Genomic DNA, 22578 nt, shown 5'->3' on the forward strand with positions numbered 1-22578 from the left:
TCCTTCTCCTTCTCCTTCTCCTTCTCCTTCTCCTTCTCCTTCTTCTTCTTCTTCTTCTTCTTCTTCTTCTTCTTCTTCTTCTTCTTCTTCTTCCTCCTCTCTTTCTCAATCAAAGAGGCACGAGTCATATACTGAACTAGCCAACAGACTGTTACAATATGTACTTGCTTGATTTGAAATATTTTCTGAAATTATCTCAAAATTTCTAATTAAATATTGTTTTTCTAGGGTTATCAGGTAACTGAATCAGCAGATACCAAGTCAGTGGATATGGGACTCCAAGAATGCTCAAAAACTACAAGAAGGTTTCTAATTTTGTTTGGGGGAGTTAATCATGGAGAATGTATGGAAAGAAATGGAAGGCATTGTCTTGCCAGCAATGCTATGAATTCAATAAAATATTAGAAGACATTTATAAAATATATAATAATACAAAGATATAACAATGTCTTTCTATTCTACTAGTTATAAAATTAAGAACACAAAGATGGAAAGTCTGAGAATGGTTGTCTACGTGGTCAAGGAGAACTATAGGACTATAAAGATTTTGATCTGGAAGAGATTTTAGAGGTCATTGAGTCCAACATCTTCATTTTACAGCTGAGGAAACTGAGGCATAGAGAGGCCAAGTGACTTGCTAAGAGGATATAGGCAGGATTAAAACTCAGGTCTTCCTGACTCTAAGTCTCACATCCCATCTGCCATACCATTTAGCTGCTCACCTGAATTGAACTCCATCCAAATAACTGATGGGAAAGACAATATGGGCAAAGAGTTTATTTTGGCAGTTTCTTCAAAACTTGAGAGGAAATCTATAGCCACAGATACAAAGTGGTTGCTTCCTTCAGCATATTTGAACTCATAGCTCCCTTGGGTAAGAGCTTATGTTACTCAACAGATCAAATGGGATATTCATTACAAATTTTGTGGTTTGCTTCCTACAAGAAATTCTATTAGTGCAGGAGATCTCGCACAAATTCTTTGCAAAGAATGCAGCTGGTGTCAAAGTAACTTTATAGCTTAGATGTCACTGGCACCAACTTAAAACCAGCTTTTTTTTATATACAATGAAGACACCCAGCTTGGGTTTTCCCTAGCTTGGTGGTCCAGCTAGGTGGCTGTAGGGTTGTAAACTACTTACGGTGGGTTGGCAGAGAGCCCACATATATAATGGGCCTTAATGTGGCAGATAATTATGTTTCCCTGAGGCTATTAGCAAAGCAGGTGTTAGGTTTTCATATTGATATAAGTTGTAGGCAATTGTTATTCAACAAAGAACTAGGGAGACAGGAGAATGGACAAGGGAGTAGTTCATCAGACAGTATTTCAAGAGCATCTTCTTGTATTTGGAGGGAGGACATGTTCTTGAGACACAATGGACCAGTGGCATGGGAGCCAAAATTCTTGGGAACTGGAAAGATGGTAGGCCAAAAAGGATAATGATTCAGGAGTTGTGATGTGCCACCTGGGATATAATAAACAAATTAGTAATTTTCCTGATCAACTCAGTGGTGCATGGATAAAAGGGCCTCGTTGGACAGAAATCTGCCTCGAGAGGTATGTTTCTTTCTGCCATATTTGATTGGCATTTAAAACTTTTACAAGTTGGCCCCAATTTACCTTTCCATACTTAGAAATTTCTTCCCTTCACACAGTCCAACATTGATCTTCTTGATGTTTCTCTTCAAAGCACTCCCTTCTCTGCATCTTTGCACCAGCAAGTTTCCTGTCCTGGAATGTACTCCTTCCTCCCCTCTAGTTCTTCAACTGCCTAATTTTCTTCAGAGCTCAGTCAGATGCCACCTTCTCTATAATAGCCTTCACTTCTTCCTCCCCCTTCTCTCTACAGCTGTTACTGCTCCCCTGTACCCTCATTTCCTATCGTATGTAGGTGATATGTATTTATATATTATAATTGTACAAAATATAGATTTATTAAATAATTAGGAAAAATATAGATATAAATATATAAAATTATATTCATATACACATTCATCTGTATTTATGTGTAAATATAGATTTATATTTCTATATAATGATACTTGTGTCATTATATACAAATAAATATCATATACGCACATATTAATACATTGTCTCTCTAGATAAAATATAAGCTTCTTAAAGGCAGGTTGTTTTTTTGTCATTGTATCTCTGCTGCATGGCACACAGTAGGAACTTAATAAATGCTTATTGATTGAGTGATTAGTTTTAGGTGTTGTCAAATGGAGTAGGTTATCCTTATGTTGTAATTTTCATGGAGGAGATACTCCAAGACTGTTCTGACTCAGGGAGAGAATATAGCCAAGGATGGAAGTTTGGGAGGCAAATAATGCACGTGCTTCACTCAAATGAGGAGTAAGTAGGGACAGTAAAATCTATGTCATAGAGAGATCCTTTTATTGGAGTTATCAGTGAGACAGAGACAGAGAAAGAGAGACAAAGAGACAGAGACAGAGAGATACAAAGAGACAGAGGCAGAGAGAGACAGAGACAGAGGTGGATTCAGTCAATTTTCCAAGCTTAATGGTTCATAATGGTAAATAATTCTTTAGTGATCTGAAACAAGACACTGGACATTTTCTTTGACTGCCTCCCATGCCTGGAATGCTCATTCTTCTTTTTGCTACCCCTTGGTTTCCTTCAAACTCCCAGTTAAAATCTCACTTCCTACAAGAGATCTTTATCAATTCCTCTTAATTCTAGAGTTCTTCTTTTGTTGATCATTGACTCTTTATTCTGGACATAACATGCTTGCACATATTTGTTTGCATGTTGTCTCCTCCTTTCAAGGACTTAGAGCTCCTTGAAAGCAAAGACTACTTTCTACCTTTCTTTGAATCACTTTGTCTGACACATAGTAGGTGCTTAATAAGTATTTCTTGACTTATTGAAAGATATAAAATGATCATATAAAAGATTTTCCAGGGGGCAGCTGGGTAGCTCAGTGGAGTGAGAGTCAGGCCTAGAGACAGGAGGTCCTAGGTTCAAATCCGGCCTCAGCCACTTTCCAGCTGTGTGACCCTGGGCAAGTCACTTGACCCCCACTGCCCACCCTTACCAATCTTCCACCTATGAGACAATACACCAAAGTACAAGGGTTTTAAAAAAAAAGATTTTCCATTTGAGGAGGATGATATGTTTATTGGAAAGAATAAAGTATGCCAGGGAATGAGTAAAAAAACAACATCAATAAACTCTCTGGATAAAACAGATATGTAAGAAAAGCAAAAATAGCAATATCTTTGGGGGGAAAGGGAGATCTTTTTTGGTCAAAAAATGAAAATAATCAAGATGATAAATTAAAATTTATATAGGGCCAGCCATAGGAAAAGGACATAACAATTTGAGGACTTTTAAAAGATTTTCCTTTCCAAAAGTTTCTCCCTCATCACAATGTTAATTTCCTACTTCTGGGAAGTCCCTACCATTTTCTAAAGGTAGTTTGCATAGTTTGCTTTGTAATTGGGTTCAGATATTTAAGGGATAATCTGTACACTATTTAACTCAATATAGCAAATGATTAATGAAGAAAAACACCTAACACTCACCACTGCTCATGAAACCTCAGCACGGTGTTCTGAGGGAACGGAAAACTATACAGTTAAGTTTTGATTAGTGGAGGAAATAGAAAAAGTCCCTGGAAGCAGCCTGGTTGGGGCCAATTTCAAATATCAGGGCACTGAGTGGTAACAGAGATTGACCAAGGAAGGAATGGAGGGAGAAGGAGACAGCTTCACACATCTCTCTGGTCCACTTGCCTCTCTCTCATTTTGGTAGTAATGACTTATAGATCCATGTCCTTTCTTACCTGTGAGCATGATTCAAAGCAAGGTCAGGTTTCCTCATTCGTAGATAACAGGTAACAAGTTTTGTTTCAATAAAACTAGCAACACTTGAGATATCTTCAGCAGATGCTTCAAAAGGTTTTCCCAGAGCTGCTCCTTTACTGCAAAGCTAAAAAGGAACCAAATCAAAGCACCTTCAATTTTCTATTTAAAAAGGTTTAAAAATATATTTTTAAAATAGGCAAAAATATATCCATTCCTCCTGAACAGGGCATGTAAAATGCTAATATTTTATCTGTACAAGTTGAATAAAACTATTCATATTCACTTAAATGATCATAATATACAACACACGATGCCCCTTATTGTCAAATGTTTCCTGTACAACATATTTTTTACATGGCCTGACAGATTTAAAAGCATCACCGTTTACTAAAAGTGCCAGTTTAAAAAAAATGTAATATATAATAAGGAAAGATCTTATCAGAAATAATCAGAGATAAATCATTTTTAAAGGCCAGCACTTTTATGGAAGCTGGTGGTATAATGATCTAACATGCTCTCGAGTTTGATTTAATACAAGAAGGGGTATTGGAAGTAAACTCATAGGAACCATTAAGGTGATCAGTGATTAATTTCAGCCTGAATCATATTCACGAGGAAGACATTGGCAGAAAAAAAGTGAAACCTTATTAGAATTGGTGAGCAGAGGCTGTGGTGTCAGAAATTATTGCTGGGATATCTGGAATTATTGACAAGAATTCCAGGAAATCTAGTGGCTGCTGAACAGGCTCCGTAAATTTAAGAGAAAGCAGATGATTCCATCTTCTGGGGTGGGGGAAACCCCAACAAAAAACAACTCTATATCCAAGAGCTATTTTTTCCCAGTGAGGGAGCTACGAGGTATCACAGGTAGATCAGGGAGCCCTCTAATAAACATGAGTCCCATTCCCTTTTCACAGCATAATTTCAGGAAAAGTCAAGGGTGATCCAGGGAGCAAAAACCCTGGTCTTTTCTCTTGGGATTCTTCTTCCATTCGGACCTTTCTGCTCATCACAATTCATCACAACCCATACATTTTCTCTGTGTTTTTGAATTTAAGCTCGGGAGTAGTCCTTATACTACAAATTCAGAAAATAAAGCTTCATTTCAAATTCTTCTTGTATGTGGTGGAAACTCCTGGTACTTTGGATGAAGTGGTGTAAAATGGTTTGGCTTTCTAGTCCTGCTCCCATTTTTTTATAATGAAAAATAAAACAAGCCTTAGTTTGTTTGATCAAGCATAGACTCTATTTTTTTCTCACATTTAGGAAAATTTAGGGAAAAAATAGGTCTTACAAGTAAAGCCATTTTGTCCATCTTCTGCTTTTTGTGGATGAGGAAAATGGGGTGAAGGTTAACAGACGCATAGATTCAAAGCTGAATGGATTTCATGTCTCTCATTTTAAAAAAGAATTCCTAAATTTCTGCCTTAATATCAATTGTAAGACAGAAGAGGGGCAAGGAGTAGGCAATTGAGGTTAAGTGACTTGCCCAGGGTCACACAGCTAGGAAGTGTCTGAGGCTAGATTGCAGCCCCCCTCCATTTTCCCCCTCCACATTACCCCCCTCCATTTTGCAGATGAGGAAACTATGGCACAGAGAAGCTAATTAAGTTGCCTGGCATCACACAGAGAGTATCTGAAGGTCTTCCAGAGAGCAGGGACTGTATATTTGTGTATCACCAGCTTAAGCATTGTGCCTGGTACCGAGAAGGTGCATAAAAAATGCTCCCTCGCTGACAACTGATTTACTCCAAGTCTAAGTCAGATCGTTAATATGTGATTTAGCAGTATCTGAACTAAGATCTTTTGCTTCCAATCCAGTGCAGCCAGGAGTGTGCTGGAGCTAACTTGCATGAGCTTTTTTTTTTTTTTTTTAAAATTAAAGCATTTTTATTAAAGCATTACATGTACACTTTAACTTTCCACATTTTATTTGTAAAATTAATATGTTTCTTCTGGATGCAAAAAAAATCCTGTTGAATGTGTGGGAGATTTTAAATTAAGGGAACAAAACTGACAATTTATCCATTCATCATCATGATATGACACTGCTGTGACAGTAGAGGGATCTTGAGAGCTTACTGATAAGTTTTTAGCATTTAAATCTTAGAAATCAGCAAATGATACAAATCAGGGATTTATTTATTGTCTTGTTAATTTTCTAGGCTTAAGAAAAGTAATGGAGAAAATATTAATAATGAAGATTCAATTGCAAAGTGTGTCACACCAACATCTTTCGTGGATAGCCAGTTATTCAACTCTAACCAGAACATGCCTGGCAAATCCCACCGCTACATCTAGAACCTCGCTATCATTACAAGTGGAGATCTCGAAGTACTCACAAACAGCAGTTTCTTGATTGGTTTCTGAGCTACTAAACTTTATCAATCAGTATAAATGGGGCATCTCATAGAAGAGAGGGGCTCGAATATTAGATTCTCATGCTCAGTACCTAAAACTTCTTTTTGGGATCTCCTCAGAAGAATGATAACAAGTTAGTTTTTAACCATCACATATAATAAATGATTCTAAATGCTTACTGAATTTAATTTTCATGGATTTGTTTTTAAAAAAACCACTAAGCAACTTATTATGAGAATCGGACTGTTCTTAGTACATGTTTCCTCTTTCTTCGCCCCCCTTCTCTCTTCTCTCTCTCTTTTTCCCTCTCCCCTTGCCTCCTCTCTCTTTTTCTGTCTCTCTGTTTCTTTCTCCCTCCCTTCCTTCTTCCCTCTCTCCCTCTGTCTGTGTTTCTTTCTGTCTCTCCCTCTCTCTATTTCTGTATCTGTCTCTTTCTCTGTCTGTTTGTCTCTCTCTATCCTTGTCTCTGTATCTCTCTGTCACTTTGTCTCTCTGTCAATGTCTCTGTCTTTGTCCCTCTCTCTTTCTCTCTGTCTGTATGTCTCTGTCTCACTCTCTTTCACTCTCTCTCTTTCTCTGTCTGTCTCTCTGTCTCTCCCTCCCTCCCTCCCTCCCTTCCTCTCTTCTTCTGTTTCTCTTTCTGTCTCTCCTCTCTGTCTGTCTGTCTTTCTCTATCTCTGTTTGTCTTTCTCTATCTCTGTCTGTGTCTGTCTCTGCCTCTGTCTCTATCTCTTTCTCCCTCTCCCTCCCCACTCTTTCCCTGTCTTTCTCACACATTCTAACTTCCAAAATAGATATGAAGTAGCTTACAAAAATGAAACCGTTCCTCACAATAAATTTGGACAATTCGAAAATCAAAGAAAAATCAGTTAATAGGAGCAGAGAACAAGAGGAACACAAGATGAAATTGTTATTGTATTCAGGGTCATGAATTTAGCTGAGCTTTCTAATGGTTAATGTAAAAAGGAAAACACATTTTACTTTTTTATTTCATATTTCCTAGGGTAGCCATAGTAGAATACCAAATCAAAACAAGAATTCAAAAACAAAGAATTTCATCTGTAGAACTATAAGCTCACTAAGCGTAGAGCCCATTTTAATTCTTTGTTTTAATCTTCAGTATCTAGTACTATTCCTAGCACATGAAAAATGCTTAATACATACTTTTTTTAACCCTCACTGTCTGTCTTGGAATCATACTAAGTATTGGTTCCAAGGCAGAAGAGTGGTAAGAGTTAGGCAATGGGGGTTAAGTGACTTGCCCAGGGTCACACAGCTAGGAAGCATCTGAGGCCAGATTTGATCCCAGAATCTCCAATGTCTAGGCCTAGCTCTTTATCCATTGAGGTCCTAGATGAATTGAACTGAATTAAAATTTTAAGGATAAACCTTCCCAGGAAACATATCCAAGGAGGAATTTATAGTAGGAGTCATTATCTATAAAAACAAAAGGTGACACCAAATAACCAATCAATCCATAAGCATTTATCAAGGGCATGGGTACCAGACACTATCATAGGCATCAATGATATAAGGACAAGAACAAAGCAAAACAACCCCTGTATTCAACAAGCACATATTCTATCAAGAGAGACAACATATATGCATATATATATACCCACATATATATTAGCATATTCAGAAAGAAGAAATAAATTTCTTTTTGGTAGGAAGAAGGGAAAAAGGGCTAAAATCATTAACTCTAATTTTGCAGACAACAGAACTGTTACCAAATGAATCGTGGGAATAGTATTAAACTGTAATCAGTGAAAACATTTTTATTTGAAGGCTGAGCTAATACTCTCTAGGTACATTGCCTTCAGATGCTCAATACAGGAGTAGAACTTAAAGAAGATAAACAAATGGCTAGTTAATGTGTCCCCATGACTATGGATCTGAAATATCATATTAAGTGGAAATAGATTGCTATTAATTTTTGTGTGAATGATTGGCATGGAACAAAGTTTAGTTGTCTGTACATTAGATAGAAAAGACAACATTTATTCTGCTGTAAAAGTCTAAGAGCCTTTGATCTAGACCAGTGATTCCCAAAGTGGGCGCTACCACCCCCTGGTGGGTGCTGCAGCGATCCAGGGAGGCGGTGATGGCCACAGATGCATTTATCTTTCCTATTAATTGCTATTAAAATTTAAAAAAATTAATTTCCAGGGTGCTAAGTAATATTTTTTTCTGGAAAGGGGGCAGTAGGCCAAAAAAGTTTGGGAACCACTGATCTAGACAAAGTACTAGCCCACTCCTATTTTAAATATTTTAATAATATTTTAAAACAAAAACAAAAGGACTCTAAAAATTTAAATCTGTCAAAGCACATGGATAAATATTCAATAACAACAGTTTAGTTCCATCTAATATGAAATTAATCAATAAACATTTATGAAACACCTACTATGTGCTAAACACTTTGCTAAATGTTGGGAATACAAAAAGAGGCAAAAGGCAGTTCCTACTCTCAAGGAATCTAATGGGAAAACAACATTCAAACAAATAAACACAAAGCAAGCTATATACATTATGAATACAAAAAATTAACAGAAGGAAAGCACTAGAATTAAGAGAGGTTGGGGCAGGCTTCCTGAAGAAGGTGGGATTTTAGCTGGGACTTCAAGAAAGCCAAAGAGATCATATGTGAGTCAGAATTGAGGGAGAACAAGTCAGGAATGGGAGACAGGCAGAGTATCAATCAATAATGAGGCATATGTAGATACTGCCAGAGGCAACTGATGGGTTGGTTGGTTTTGCTTTTTTCTTCTGTTATGAGGGATGGGACTTGGGATTGGGAATCATGCAGGGATCTACTAGGAAATGAAGATTATATAAAAGGTGATGCAAAAAAAAATGGTGCCACAGAGTTTCCATGTGGTCTATTGTAGAATGATTGGTTCTGAGGCAAGTTCAGATTTCCTCTAAGGAAGATTTCCCCAATAATTTCAGCTGTCCAAAAATGGATTGGTCTGTCTTGGGCATTAGTGGGGTCCCCCACACTGGAGGTTTTTAAAGACTACTCAGTATAGATGTAAATGAGAGGACTGGTGTTGAGTGACATTGGAAACATCCATCTGAGATGCTGTATTTCTGTAAGTAGAAACACCACCTGATGGACTTCTAGGCTGAATAACCATCAAAATATACCCCTGCATAGGTAAGTGAATTTACCAGCTGGAAAGGCAATTCACTACTGTCCACTGAAATCCTGGAGGATGTCTCTCAAATACAGCCATGGGCTTGAGTACAGGCTCTACTTAGAGGCTCTTTTTGACAATAACTGGGGAATAGGTTTAGCTGCTACCTAGGCCCTCTCTGAGTGTAGAAATGATGAAGTTGGGTCATCTGCAGAGGGGAAGGGATTTTTCCTTTTTGCCTCTTCTTTCAGGAAGACATAAATTTAGCCTATTCAAGGTCTATCTGAGTATAAGTTGAAAAGAAGCCTGAGCTAGGATACAGACCTATCTTATCTTCTTTTGTATTGAGATTTGATTTGTTTCAATGCCTGCCTATTTTGCTTTGAGTAGCTGATTTTCAGATGGGATGCTAATAGATCAAAAATATAGAAACATCTGGGTCAGAGGTTCTTAACTTTGTTTTTGTAAAATGGACCCTCCCTTTAGGCAGTCCGATGAAGCTTATGGATCTCTTCTTAGAATAATATTTTAGATGCCTGGAAAAAATACTATATATTTCAGTAAGAGGTTAATGAAAAATAAAGATGTAAGTTCAGGTTAAGATCTCTTGAACTAGAGGAAAGTCTCCAGGATCATTATCTAGGGACGATTTATAGGAGGAACTGACTTGCATGGTGAGAAGGTATGAATGAGAGGTATTCAACCTTATCTACTGGAGGGGCTACTCACATTAATGAATGAATGAATAAGTGGATGGATGAATGAATGAAAAACAATCATTAATGCTTATTATGTGCCAATTATTGGGCTAATCTGGAGACACAGATGCAAAAATAAGGAGGGTGAATGGAGCCACAGGGGGATAGATTGACACACTGACATACTCTTTCTAGTAGCAATGGTGGTATAGATTTAACTTTCCAGGTCTGGGGCGTGTAGTGTGTAAGAGGGAATGGATGGAATGTGTCTGGACACAGAGTGGGTCTAGCATGCGCTAATTAGGATTTTCAAGGTATTTTTGTCTTTGTTTTTGCTTCTTTTTCAAATCTTTCCCATTTTTTATTTTACCAGATTTTAGCAAGTACCAAATGGTTTTAGTGATACTGATTTATAATATGATTTAAGATCTGGAATTGTTATTTGGACTCTGTTTTTCCTTGTTTTTATTATTTCCACTGAAATATTAAAAGAGCTAGGTGGCATAAAGGATAGAGTGTGTGTTTGGAATCAAAAAACCCTCAGTTCGAATGAATTCTATTTTAGGCACTTATTACTCATCTAACCATGGGAAGGTAGTTAACCTCTCTTAGGCTCAATTTCCTTATTTGTACAATTGTAGGGACTGTGTTCAGTGACATCTTAGACACCTTTCAGTCTGAAATCTATGCCCCAATGATCATTTACTTTTTTTTTTACTTTTTACTCCAATTTGTAATTATTTTGGTCTAATTTTATGAGATTAACAAGTCAAGAAGTATTTGTTAATCACTTACTGCATGCCAAGAACTGTGCTACATGCTAAGATATAAAGTATCCCTTTCGAAGTTTGACTGGTTAGGCACTAAATATTTAACTTAATTTAGGAAGCATTATATTGGACAAAGTTATCGTCTTGAATTACAGAATTTTCCCAGGATTTTAAACCATTGGTCCTTTTCACCTCTATTGTGGTATCATTGTTCTTATTTACAATCAAATCATAATTTCTATTCTTCTTCTTAATTCCACAATTACTAGAACTTCTAACACCATTTACAACACTATTTCTCTTTTTCTCATAATTATTTACAACACTAATCAAATTATTATCAACACCATATAAACCATCATCAATTTTAATCAAATTATTACCAACACTAGTTAAATTACTACTACCAGTGTTTTTATTATTTTGGCATGGCCTAGCCATGAACACTGACTATCCCTTCAAATGTTTAAGTCATATAAAATCTGAGACCTATAGTGAGACTCTACAGTTTGGGACATGGATGGGTCCTTCCTATGCACTCAAATGATGAAAGATTGATAAATACCCCCTTAACCTAATGATCTCTTTTGTCTCCTTTTCCCTATCCCCAGGTACAGTATTGGAAATGGCAAAGTAAATGCATTTCTGTTGTTCACATTTATATTGTAGTTTCCAGTTTACAAAGTGATTTCTTCACAACAATTCTGCCAAGTAGATAGGTTAGGTATTATTATTCCTGTTTTATAGAGGAGGCAACTGAGGTCTGAAGAGGTTAATGAGTTGCTTAAGGACACACAGATAGTAAGGAACATTGTTGGGGCTTGAACATGTTTGTTAACTCCAAACCAGTGAGGTCCTTCTTTCTCTTCTCTCTGTTTCTCTCTCCCTCTCTGCCTCCCTTCTGTCCCTTTTGCTCTCTCTTTAACTCCCTCCATCTCTCTTTATTTCTCCCTCTGTCTCTTTCTCTCTTTTCCCCTTTTTCTCTCTCCTCTCCTATCTCCCTCCCTTCATCCCTTTCTATTTCTCTCTAATCTCTCTTCTTTCTCCCTCCTTTCCCCCACCTCCCATCTTTTTTCTTCTCCCTTCAATCTCTTTCTTCTCCTCTCCCCTCCTCCTTTCATCCTTTTCTTTTCCCCGTCTAGTTTTCTCTCTCTAATATCTCCCTCTCTCTCACCTTTAAAAAATGTTTTTTATGGATGCTTCTTTCTCTTTTATTCCATCACTGCCATTTCACGATAACTCCCTCTTCCCCCATAGAACCCTCCCTCGTGACACCTAAGTACAGTCAAGCAAAAACAAATCAACACATTCACACAGCCTTAATTGTTCTCAGATGTTTTCTGGATAAAATAAATCAGAGCACAGCAGGGATGCAGAGTGGAAACAGTTGTACAATGAAGAACGTAGATGAGTGCCAGAAAAAAGTGATAAAGAAGAGGGTTTCACAGAAGGGGGGAGTGGAAGCCATCTAGTCATAGAATCACAGAATTAACCAAATCCCTTCATCTTACAAAGAGAGAAACTGAGGATAGATAGGTAGGATTCAGTGTTCTACAAGTTTATAAGGGGAGAGTGTGCTCAAGAAGGACAAGAAACTTTCAAAATAAATAAAAAACACATCTTTTGTTTCTGAATCACATACATTTCCCAATGTACCTCCACCCCCTCCAAGAGTTCTTTTTAACAAAGAATGACAAAAAATGCTTAAGCAAAACCAAGCAACATTTGTAAAAAGTCTAACTTTACATATAATATTCTACATTCAATGGCCCATATAAAGAATGGAAAAGATCTTTTTTCTTCTATCTTCTTTGGGGCTGTGTTTGGTCATTATAATTTCACAGAATTCAGTTTCAATTGCTTTTTTTTTCCATCCACATTACTCTGGCCATTTCATCTATTATTTTCACCTTGTATTAGTCCATATGAGTCTGCCCACACTTTTCTGTATTTATTATTTCTTATGACACAGTAATATTTTATTAATTTCATGTACTACATTTTGTTTAGCCATTTCACGATCAATGGAAATCTACCTTTATCCCCAGGACATTGCTACTTCAAAAAATTATTGCATATAGAACACCTCACCTTTTAATGAAGAATGAAGTTGCAGAGACAATAAGAAAACAACTGTTATAAAGAGGAGGGGAAAAGATGCCTGGAGGGAAGCAAAATCAAGATTCAAACCCAGTTCCATTGACTCCAAATCCCTCATGCTTTTCTCTGTATCACACTGCTGGAGTCTTATAAATAGCTGAAATTCCTAGGTAGGTAATACTCTTACTGAATCTCTTGTCGTACTGATCCCAGCACAAAATCTCAGTTCACCTCTTGGAGGCTTGGTGTCACTAGGGCAATCTAGGAGTTCTGGGGTTTAGATTGGAGTAACCCCAATGCCCCACTGGGCTATGTGCTGTGTTGTGAGGGCCATGTAAGAATTCTGATCACAAGTTACTGAGGTAATACTGACCATTTCCCCCAAAGGCACTTTGGGGATGTAATTATACTTAAAATTTTCTTTTGTAGAAATCCAGAGTGATAACAATGGAAACTGCTTTATTTTAATTTTTTTATTACCGAGTCTAAAAAAATTTCTAAGTCTAATTAAAATAATTCTATCTTTTTAAATGAAGTAACTTTCGAGTCTTTTGACTCCCACACAACTCAGTGTCATCTCATAAAGATAAATCCATCATAATAAGCTCTTCTTGCCCAGTACTCATTTTACTGTAAGATGCTCAAGTGTCTGCAAACAAGCTCCCATCAGGGACCAATGCCTCTGATGTATGCCCAGGCTTCTAAAGGAGTAAGTGCTTTGTCAGGGAGCTCCAATCCTTCATTTCAGGAGTAAGTAGGCCTTCAGCTTTAATAATAATAGAAGCTCTGTCTGAGCACACCTTAAGAAAGTAAAGAATAAATGGGCGATCTTCCTACATTGGCAATCTTCTGCGAGGCCGTGAGTTTCAAGGGCAGGCAAGGAATATAAATGATCAATCTCAACACATGGAAGAGAAAACTCCTTGGAAATGAACTGCAGCCCAGAAGTGAAAGACAACTCTAGTTTTTCAACATCCTGTTAAAATGGGTCAATAGACAAACTAGAGAATGGATGGAATCGATATTTGTGGGGGCCCTGGCTTACTGATCTAGCATGGTGAAAGAGAGAAAGAAGAGAGAAAGTTGTGGGTTGATTTTCTAATCCACTGTGTTGTTTCTGGACCTGGGTATTTCAGGAATAAATGGAATTGTGAAGTAGAGAGCAAACAGGGATGAGAAACTACAGATCTGGTCACCAGGAAAGCTGGTGTAATCTTAGGAGGTTGAATTATGAGAGGCATGGCATTTAGAAATAAGGAAGTGCCAGTGCCAGTGCCAGTGTACTGTGCCCTGATCATATCAAATGCACAGTGTTGTATTAAGTCCTAGGAATCTCATTTTGGGAACAATATTGATAAATCAGAGAATGCACAATAAAGGGGGCAATCAGGAGTTCATGCCAATTGGGTACCATTGGAAGAAACTGAGGATATTAGCCTGAAGAAGAACACATGGGACGTGATGGCTGTCTCCAAATATTTGAAGGATTTTCATTTGGAAGAAGGATTACATTTTCTTTCTGCTTGGCCCCAAAGGCCAGAACTAGGAGCAGTGGTAGAGGGGTTCAAATTAGTTTAACAAATATTTGTTAAGGTCTTTTGTGTGCAGGGCATTCAGGATAAAAAAGAAAGACAAAGAAACCTAGACAGTTTTTTTCAGGAAGTTACATTCTAAGAGAGGGGTGTGTGTGTGTGTGTGTGTGTGTGTGTGTGTGTGTAAAATAAGGTGGTAGGAATATAAGAACTGGGAGCAGAAGGTTAGAAAAACAAGGAGGCAAATTAAGCCTTGGCATGACAATAAACCTCCTAACAAAATGAGCTGTACTTAGAGTGTGTTTCCTCGGATGGTCATGGGCTTCCAGTCTTTTGAAGTCTTTAGGCAGAATGGCTGGCCACTATTGGGTATGTCACAGGAGGGATTCTCATTTTCAATTTTGTGTTGTAAGTGCCTGCGTAGGTCCCTTCCAGCTCTGAAATTCTGTGATTTTATGATCCAGACAAAGATACAAAGCAGCAGTGGTCACATCTGGTATAGACACTATTCTACTACAAGGTGGTACACATCTATAAAGCAAACATCAGCTGAGCCTGCTTTTCAGCATGCTGATTCACAGTAAGATTCCAAACGGTGGGTTGCTACATTAAAAGTCTCCAATCAAACACTGAAAAACCTTTTATACCATTCAATTAAATTCAACAAGTATTATTAATCACATCTTAAAACTCTTTATTATTAAGCACCTAGAAGGGCTTAAGTTATTTTGCTAGGGGATGGAGATATAAGGGTAATAATGAGACTCCTTCTTGACCTCCAGGGCATAGCTACGTGCAAAATGTCCAGCTAATGGAAAGGCTATTTGCCAACCTCTTAAACTGGTCAGATAGAGATGCAGATCTGGGCATATTAATGGAATGATATTAAAAAAGGGCATTCTCCAAAGCACATGTAAGCTCTCAGTGTCTGCCAATTGAAGTTGGTGTAATCTGAGAAGGTATCAAAATATTCCTCTCTTCTAGAGTGGAAGCACCTTTCCCAACCTGGCATCTTTACTCAAGTCATCAATTCAGCTCATCAAATGTTTGTTAAATATATGTTCTGTATAATCCAATCCAAAAACCATTCAGTAAGTATTTTAAGTTATTAGTAAGCCAATCATGTTTATTAAACATCTTAAGTTACTAATAAGTTAATTATGTTTATTGAGCACTTTATTAAGTTATTAATATTAGTTAAGTTTATTAAATACTTTATTAAGTACAACACATAAGGAACTGTGCTAGGGACTAGAGACACAAAGTTTGGATTCTGCCTTCAAGATATTTATATTCTACTTAGAATGGGGTGCGATACAACATATAAACAAATAAAAGATACACAGGATAATTCAAATTAAGAGAAAATGCTAGCAAGGAGGGGGAATCAGGAAAGACTTCCTGGTGGAAATGCTTTGGACAGTGATGGAGCTCCATAGCTATCTTGGTGATGGGAGAACATGGACAAGCAATCCACAGGATGGGCAGGTATGGTTGGATCTTGTTCCTCCTCGTTGGAACAAATGAACTATAAATTGTGTACTCTGTGCCAGACGTGGTACTAAGTACTTTACAAATATCTCATTTGATCATCTGAGAAAAAGACCGCATTGATAAAGCCACAAATCCTCTGCAATTCTGGAGTCTAGATGGGCATGCAGAAACATTAGGGGGAGAAATCACAGAAGCAAAAACATAAGGACAGCCTGATTTTGGACAGGATGCAAGTGCTCAGTTGGGTTCTTGTCATGTTTTTACACTATCTAATGGAACAGATAAAGTCTGAAAAGAATTTGAATTTAGAGGAAAAAACATGATAAGATGGGGCTAATTTCAGTATTCTAGGCAGAAGGTAGAGTTATTCTTTGTGTGAACTTTATATCAATCTTGAGAACATTGCCTAATAAGAAATACAAATAAGGCTATTTCCTGGTGGTATAATTTGTCCTGGCATAAAGCAAACAGAATTTCAATAATGATTTTGCTTCATCAATTAGAATTTTCATAAACAAATAGAGATGTGTTATAGAAAACTACTTTGCCATCTTGTGTTCTTTATAAACTCTTCCTCACCTAACCCCCTCCCATGTTCCATTCTTTTTACAACTTATATCCCCTACCATATATGCTTTCAGCCAGTCACACTGGCCTCTTGGCTGACCAGGAACAAGACTCTTTGACTCTTGGATCCCATCATTTTCTCTGATTGTTCCTCATGAATTGAATTCTCTCCCTGCTCCACTCCAATTACTGACCTCTCTGGCTCTCTTTAACAAGTCCCAACTAAAATCCCATCTTGTACAGGAAGTCTTCCCCAACCCCTATTAATTCCATTGCCTTCCCTCTGTTAATCCTCTCCTACTGATCCTACATATAATTTGCTTTGTATATATGCGCCAGTATGTTGTCTTCCTCATTAAACTGCCTTTTACCTTTGAATCCTCAGAGTTTAGACAGTGACTGGTAGTTAATAGAATGCACTTAATGTCTATTGAATTGAATTGAAATGTTCTTAAAAACTGAGAATCCTTGTACCTTGCCATTATGGCATGGTCACAGGGCCATGGGGTTAAAGCTAGAAAGGACTTTAAAGATCACCAAGTTCAACCTCCTCATTTTACAGATGGGGAAACTGAGGCCCAAAGAGTTAAATGACTTGTCCAAGTTCCTGCAGGTAGTAAGCAGCAGAGATGGGACTGGAAACCAGCTCCTCTGAGTCTAAATCCAGCATTCTTTCCATTTTCAATGGTATATGCAAACACTGGCTTTGTTTTAACGGAGGAAATTCCCTTTTAAATCCCGGACCTAATATTTGCCATCTGATTAATCTTGGGGGAAAAATGGCTCTGAGTCTCAGTTTCCTCATCTGCAAATTGGGGGTAATAATACTTATGGCACCTGCCTTCCCAAGGCTGTTGCAAAGCTCAAACGAGATAATGGATGTATATCATTTTGCCAGCTTTAAAGTGCCACAAAAGTGTCATTTATTGTCATGATTTTTCACTTGAGAAACTCAAAGTATTGTGAAATAGCTTTATGCACCCAACTTTTGAGAAGCTGCCAAACAAAAAGATTTTATAGTTTACCGAGAGCTACAGACTAAAACAACAGAAATAAGCAACCCCAAAGAACTGGGCAATAGCTCCCATTTCTAATGGTCTTGGAGTCTCTAAAGCATTTGCCCAGCCAGCATCACTGTGAGGGAGGCAGTGTGGTGTTATCCCCACTTCAAAGATGAGGAAACTGGAGTTGAGAGAGAATAACAAGATAATGTTCATAGTCATGCTCCCTGAATCTGCGCCTGGTTTCATGCCTAATTAATTCTTCTGATTTAAAGTTCAGAACCCTTACAATCCCTTAAAAAGGGAAAAAAATCACATGTCTGTGTGTGTATAAAACACACATGTAGTATATCTGTACATATAAATACACAAATGTGTATATATTTATATATGCATATATATGGATATATGCTATATACACACATACATGTATAAATTTTTCTTGACTGTAAATCATGTAGGGGAGCAGAGTTAATGTTAAACTAGTGGGACTCTTAAGTTGTTTCTAGATTTATGATCCCATGAATATTATTGTTATGTGAAAAATACTTCAAATCACTCAAGATTAGAGAAATTCAAAGTAAAGCAGTTTTGAGGTTTCAATTCATACTCATCAGATTTGGCAAAGATGGCAAACAGGTTAGATGACAATTGTTGGAAAGACTGTGGTAAAACAGGCACATTTTGATGCATTATTGACAGAAGTGTGAATGGGTCCAACCACTCTGGAAAGCAATTCTGAATTATACTCAAAAAGTTACTGAATGGCTTGTGTCCTTTGAAGCAACAATACCACTGAAAAGCCTACATCCAAAAGCAATGAAACAAAAAGATTTCTTCTGAGAAATGAGTAAAGAAGTGATTTTAATGAGACATGAAAAGACTTGCATGAATTGTTGTAGGCTGAAGCAAACAGAATCAGAATGGTATTCTTTGACATCAATATCAAAAACAAGCAATTTTGAGGACTTGTATGAACTGATGAAGAATGAAATGGAGAGACCAATTTACACAATAACAACATTGTTAAAACAAATTTGAAAGTTGTAAGAAGTCTGATCAGCACAATGACCCTCCATGATTCCAGAACACCGATGAAACAAGTTTTCTACTGCCTACTAGAGAAGTGTGCAGAATGATATAGATATTTTTGGCACACAATCCATGAAGGAATTTTTATTTTTGGCTCAACTATTCATATTTGTCATAAGTATTTTTTTTAATAAAATGGGAAGTGGAAAGGAGGAAAAGTAGATTTTTGGTTAATTAAAAAATAAAATTGCCCACAGTAACCTAGGGTTTGTTAAGCCCAATGGTCCCAGCTTTTGGGTCAAAAGCCCACTGACAAAAAGTGCAGGGAAAAATAGAAAATTTGATAAAAAAAATAGGCAGGAGGGTTACTCTTCTGGGAGGCAGATGGTTTCTTAATTTCATGAGAAATGGAATTAGATGATATCTGGTGGACTTCCACAGAAAGATATAAAACATGATTAGGTCACAAAAAGTCAAGTCAAAAGGGAATATGATCCTTTTGTCATTTCTCATTTTTAAAAATTTCAGAAATTATTCATGTTATTCAATTTCCCAATCAAATAATTTTGTTTCTAAGTCAAATAATTTTTTTGTGATTTCCTATATTTTTTGATGAGTAACTGAATAATATTTCAAGAAAATTATTCTTTTCCCCAGGTTCCCTCTTTAGATTTTCACTCTGATTTTTTCCTATAGATCTGAAGACATCAGATTTTTCTTAAAGACTCAGAGATAAAAAAATCTGACTTCCATTTTCTATTATCCCTCTGTAAAATAAAGTAAAATTATTATTGCTGCAAATCCCCATCCTACCCACTTTGAGGAAGTTCTATTTTAAAGAATCACAGTATTTGAGAGATGGAAGGGACCCTCTCCAGAAAGGATTTAAGTTCTTGAAGAGCATTAACTGTTTCATTTTTGCCTTTGTATCACCAGGTTATTGATGCTTTCACTAAAATATTGCACCACTATTTCTAGAAATACCCAGGTCTAAGAAAAGTGTCAGACCCACTGAAGCAATTCATTTTAGAATTCTCCATATCAATAAGAATTTCCACAAAATAATAGCAAAAGAGTAGAAAGAAAATAAGGATGATAAACATTACATTTTCATTAGTCTTGTTGCTTATTTCCTTTTAAAATGCTCTATTGATATTTTTTGCTTTTTTTATATCACAGTTATTTTCCAGGCACTCTAGCCATTCAATCATACCTTCTCTGGTGGGAAAAACAACATCCAAAACAAATAAAACAAAAGAAAAACAAAACAACTACCTAATTAAGCAACCATGTTAGAAGGTTTTTTTATTATCTCCATTTTTTCAATGAAATGAGGGAGGCATTTTTCATTGACAGTTTACCAGATGATTCAGGTGTTGTCATTACTGTGAGTTCACCTATCTGTTAGTGTTGTCTTTATTTACATTATTATAGTCTCCATGGGTATTTTTCCCCCCACAACTATTATGAGTTTTTACCTCATACTCAGCAAAATGGTGAAGACAGTAAAATTTGAATATTTGTTTAATGCTGATTGAAGGGCTGTAGGAAGGTAAGAAGACTAATATTCTGGGACCTCACTGCTGCAAGTCTATCTTTATATATATATACCTTCATAATTGATTCACTGTTCCACTCACCACAATAACCAAACCCTTTCATCCCTTCTCAATCTCCCATAATTCCCCCCTTTTCCCATACTCTCAGCTAAGAACTTTGTCTATATTTCACTGAAAAAAAAATTGAGAGCATTTGATAGGGACTTCTTCTCTTCTCCTTCTGCCCCTGCAACATTTGGATGCCTTTTGTCACTCTGTCCTCCTTCACTCTGTCTCACATGAAGAGGTGCTCCTTCTCTTCTTGCCAAAACAAACTCTGTCATGCATATGGGCTCATTTCATCTTGTTTTTCTTTTTTTTAATAGCAGATGACATCTTCTATCATTCCCACTCATCTTTAATATCTCCCTCTCTATTGGCTCATTTCCTACTCCCTACCTCTGATTCCCATCTTCAAAAAACCTTCACTTCATCCATCCATCCCCAACAGCCATCTAACTCTCTTTTTGTTTTCTCCCTCGCCACAGTCTGGCTCTGTCACCTCATCATTCACCTGAATCCAATATTTCCAAAGTTATCAATGATTTTTTAATAGTCAGATCTAATGATCTAATAGTCAGTCCTCTTCCTTTTTGGCCTTTGCTGATGCTCAAACAAAATATTCCATTCTCCTGACTGTTTTTGCTGAATTCCTGTGATTCTCTTCCACCTCGATCTCTTTATTGCCTTTTCCTGGCTTCTGTCCAGTCCCAGACAAAACCTTACTTATTGAAAAAAGCCTTTCACAACCCACTCTTAATACTAGTTCCTCCCTTCTGTTGATTATCTTTAATTTCATGCCTATATTTTGTTTGTACGTGGTTGTTTGCAAATCATCACCCTCATTAAACTTTGGGCTCCTTGACAGTAAGGATTGGCTTTTGACTTTGTGCCCAGCACTTAGCACAGTGCCTGGCCCATAGAAGGGGCTTAATAATTGCTTGTACACTTGACTATAAGAAACAATAGCTCTAAAGCATCCAGAGATAAAAGGATGATTTAGAACTGATCCATAAGTTTTTTTCCTTCTAGCTTGCTACCTTATATTTCTATGGAAGATGAGGAATTTGGGCTTTTGATTTCAATGATACTGAAAATTCCCTGAGAAAACACTCTGTGTCAGGGCAGATTGCCACCTTCTCTGCAACTTCTGATCTCAGAGAGATGCCAACAGCACTGAGGGTTAAATAACTTATCTAGGGTCACATAGCCAGTATGTATCAAAGGTAGGATTTGAACCCACATCTGACTCCAAATTCAGCTTTTTATTCACTATTCCACATAGGCTCTCTTTATTTTGATGGGCACATATGTCTAGTCACTGCCGTAGCTTTCTTTTTTAAAATAATAATTTATTTTTCCAAATTACATGTTAAAACTTTAAATATCCTTAAAATTTTTTTGCCTTGGCAATTGGGGAGGGAGAAAGGGAAGAAAGGAGAGAATTTAAAACAAAAAAATTTTAAGGATATTTAAAATTTTATCATGTAATTTGGAAAAAAATATTCCCTTCCCTGAAAAGGTAAGCAATATGATATAGACTTTATATATGCAATCATGTTCCATATTAGTTATTTTGTAGAAGAGATCTCAAATAAAAACAACAAAAAAGTGATTATGTCATAGCTTTAACATGTGCATATATATCTTATGTGGAGATATGTATATGTATAATAAATACCAATCGATATTTTCTTCCTTTACAAATGGAAGATAAAGTAGGAAGAAATAGAAACTCAATACTTAAGGAATTTGAACAATTTAAGATCTAAAGTGAAGGAGATGCAGAAAAAATTCCTATAATTAAAAAAATGGGAGAGATGAAAGGACTAGGAAAAAGTGAGGCCCCATGAAACCTATGAGACGTAACCCTTGTAGGTCTTCATGAGGAGTCTTTAAAATTCCAGTTTTAGATCCCAGACTGAAATTCCCAGACGGCGAGGGTCTTGGAAGTAATCGCTTCCAGTTTCAATAAATATCTTTTCTATCCTCTTCTAACAGGGGTGGAGAGAAGTGCTATACTACATAATAGCACCCATTGGTTTTAAATTTTCTATCATCTTGTTACAGGTAAGAGAAATAAATCAGAGGGTTCATCTCTTGTAACTTTGTACATGGTACCGTATATATCTGCTCAAGTGTCTCCCTGGGAAAGACATACTGTGTGGAGCTCAAAGATGCAGAGAATTATGTCTACACATCAGCGAACATAAAAGTACCATCAGAGCTTTTGGTGGCAGTGCTTTTCAGTCCAATAGTCCATGATGTGACCTCCATTAAATTTATGGGAATTGGAGAAATGAGGTGACTCCCTGGGTGCCAAGTTATCAAATGACAGTAAAATGTGATTAATCATTCCTGGTCCCATTTGTTAAACATCTCCACTTCAGTCTTTTCTGAGGCATCTTTCAAAGAGATAAGTAGCCGCCTAGAATGCAGATCCATCTGGTTTCTC

General features: G+C 36.9%; 1 protein-coding gene across 1 annotated transcript in view; it reads right to left on the minus strand.

Annotated features, from left to right (window-relative positions):
- SPATA16 (spermatogenesis associated 16) overlaps window positions 1–22578 on the minus strand; it is a 285343-nt gene that overhangs the window by 200614 nt on the left and 62151 nt on the right. The window contains exon 2 of the mRNA XM_044667756.1: window positions 3809–3954. Within this exon, the coding sequence (XP_044523691.1) occupies window positions 3809–3954 (146 nt within the window). The remainder of the gene's footprint in view (window positions 1–3808; window positions 3955–22578) is intronic.

Source organism: Gracilinanus agilis, chromosome 3 (assembly GCF_016433145.1).
Source record: "Gracilinanus agilis isolate LMUSP501 chromosome 3, AgileGrace, whole genome shotgun sequence".
NCBI classification, from domain to species: Eukaryota; Metazoa; Chordata; class Mammalia; order Didelphimorphia; family Didelphidae; genus Gracilinanus; species Gracilinanus agilis.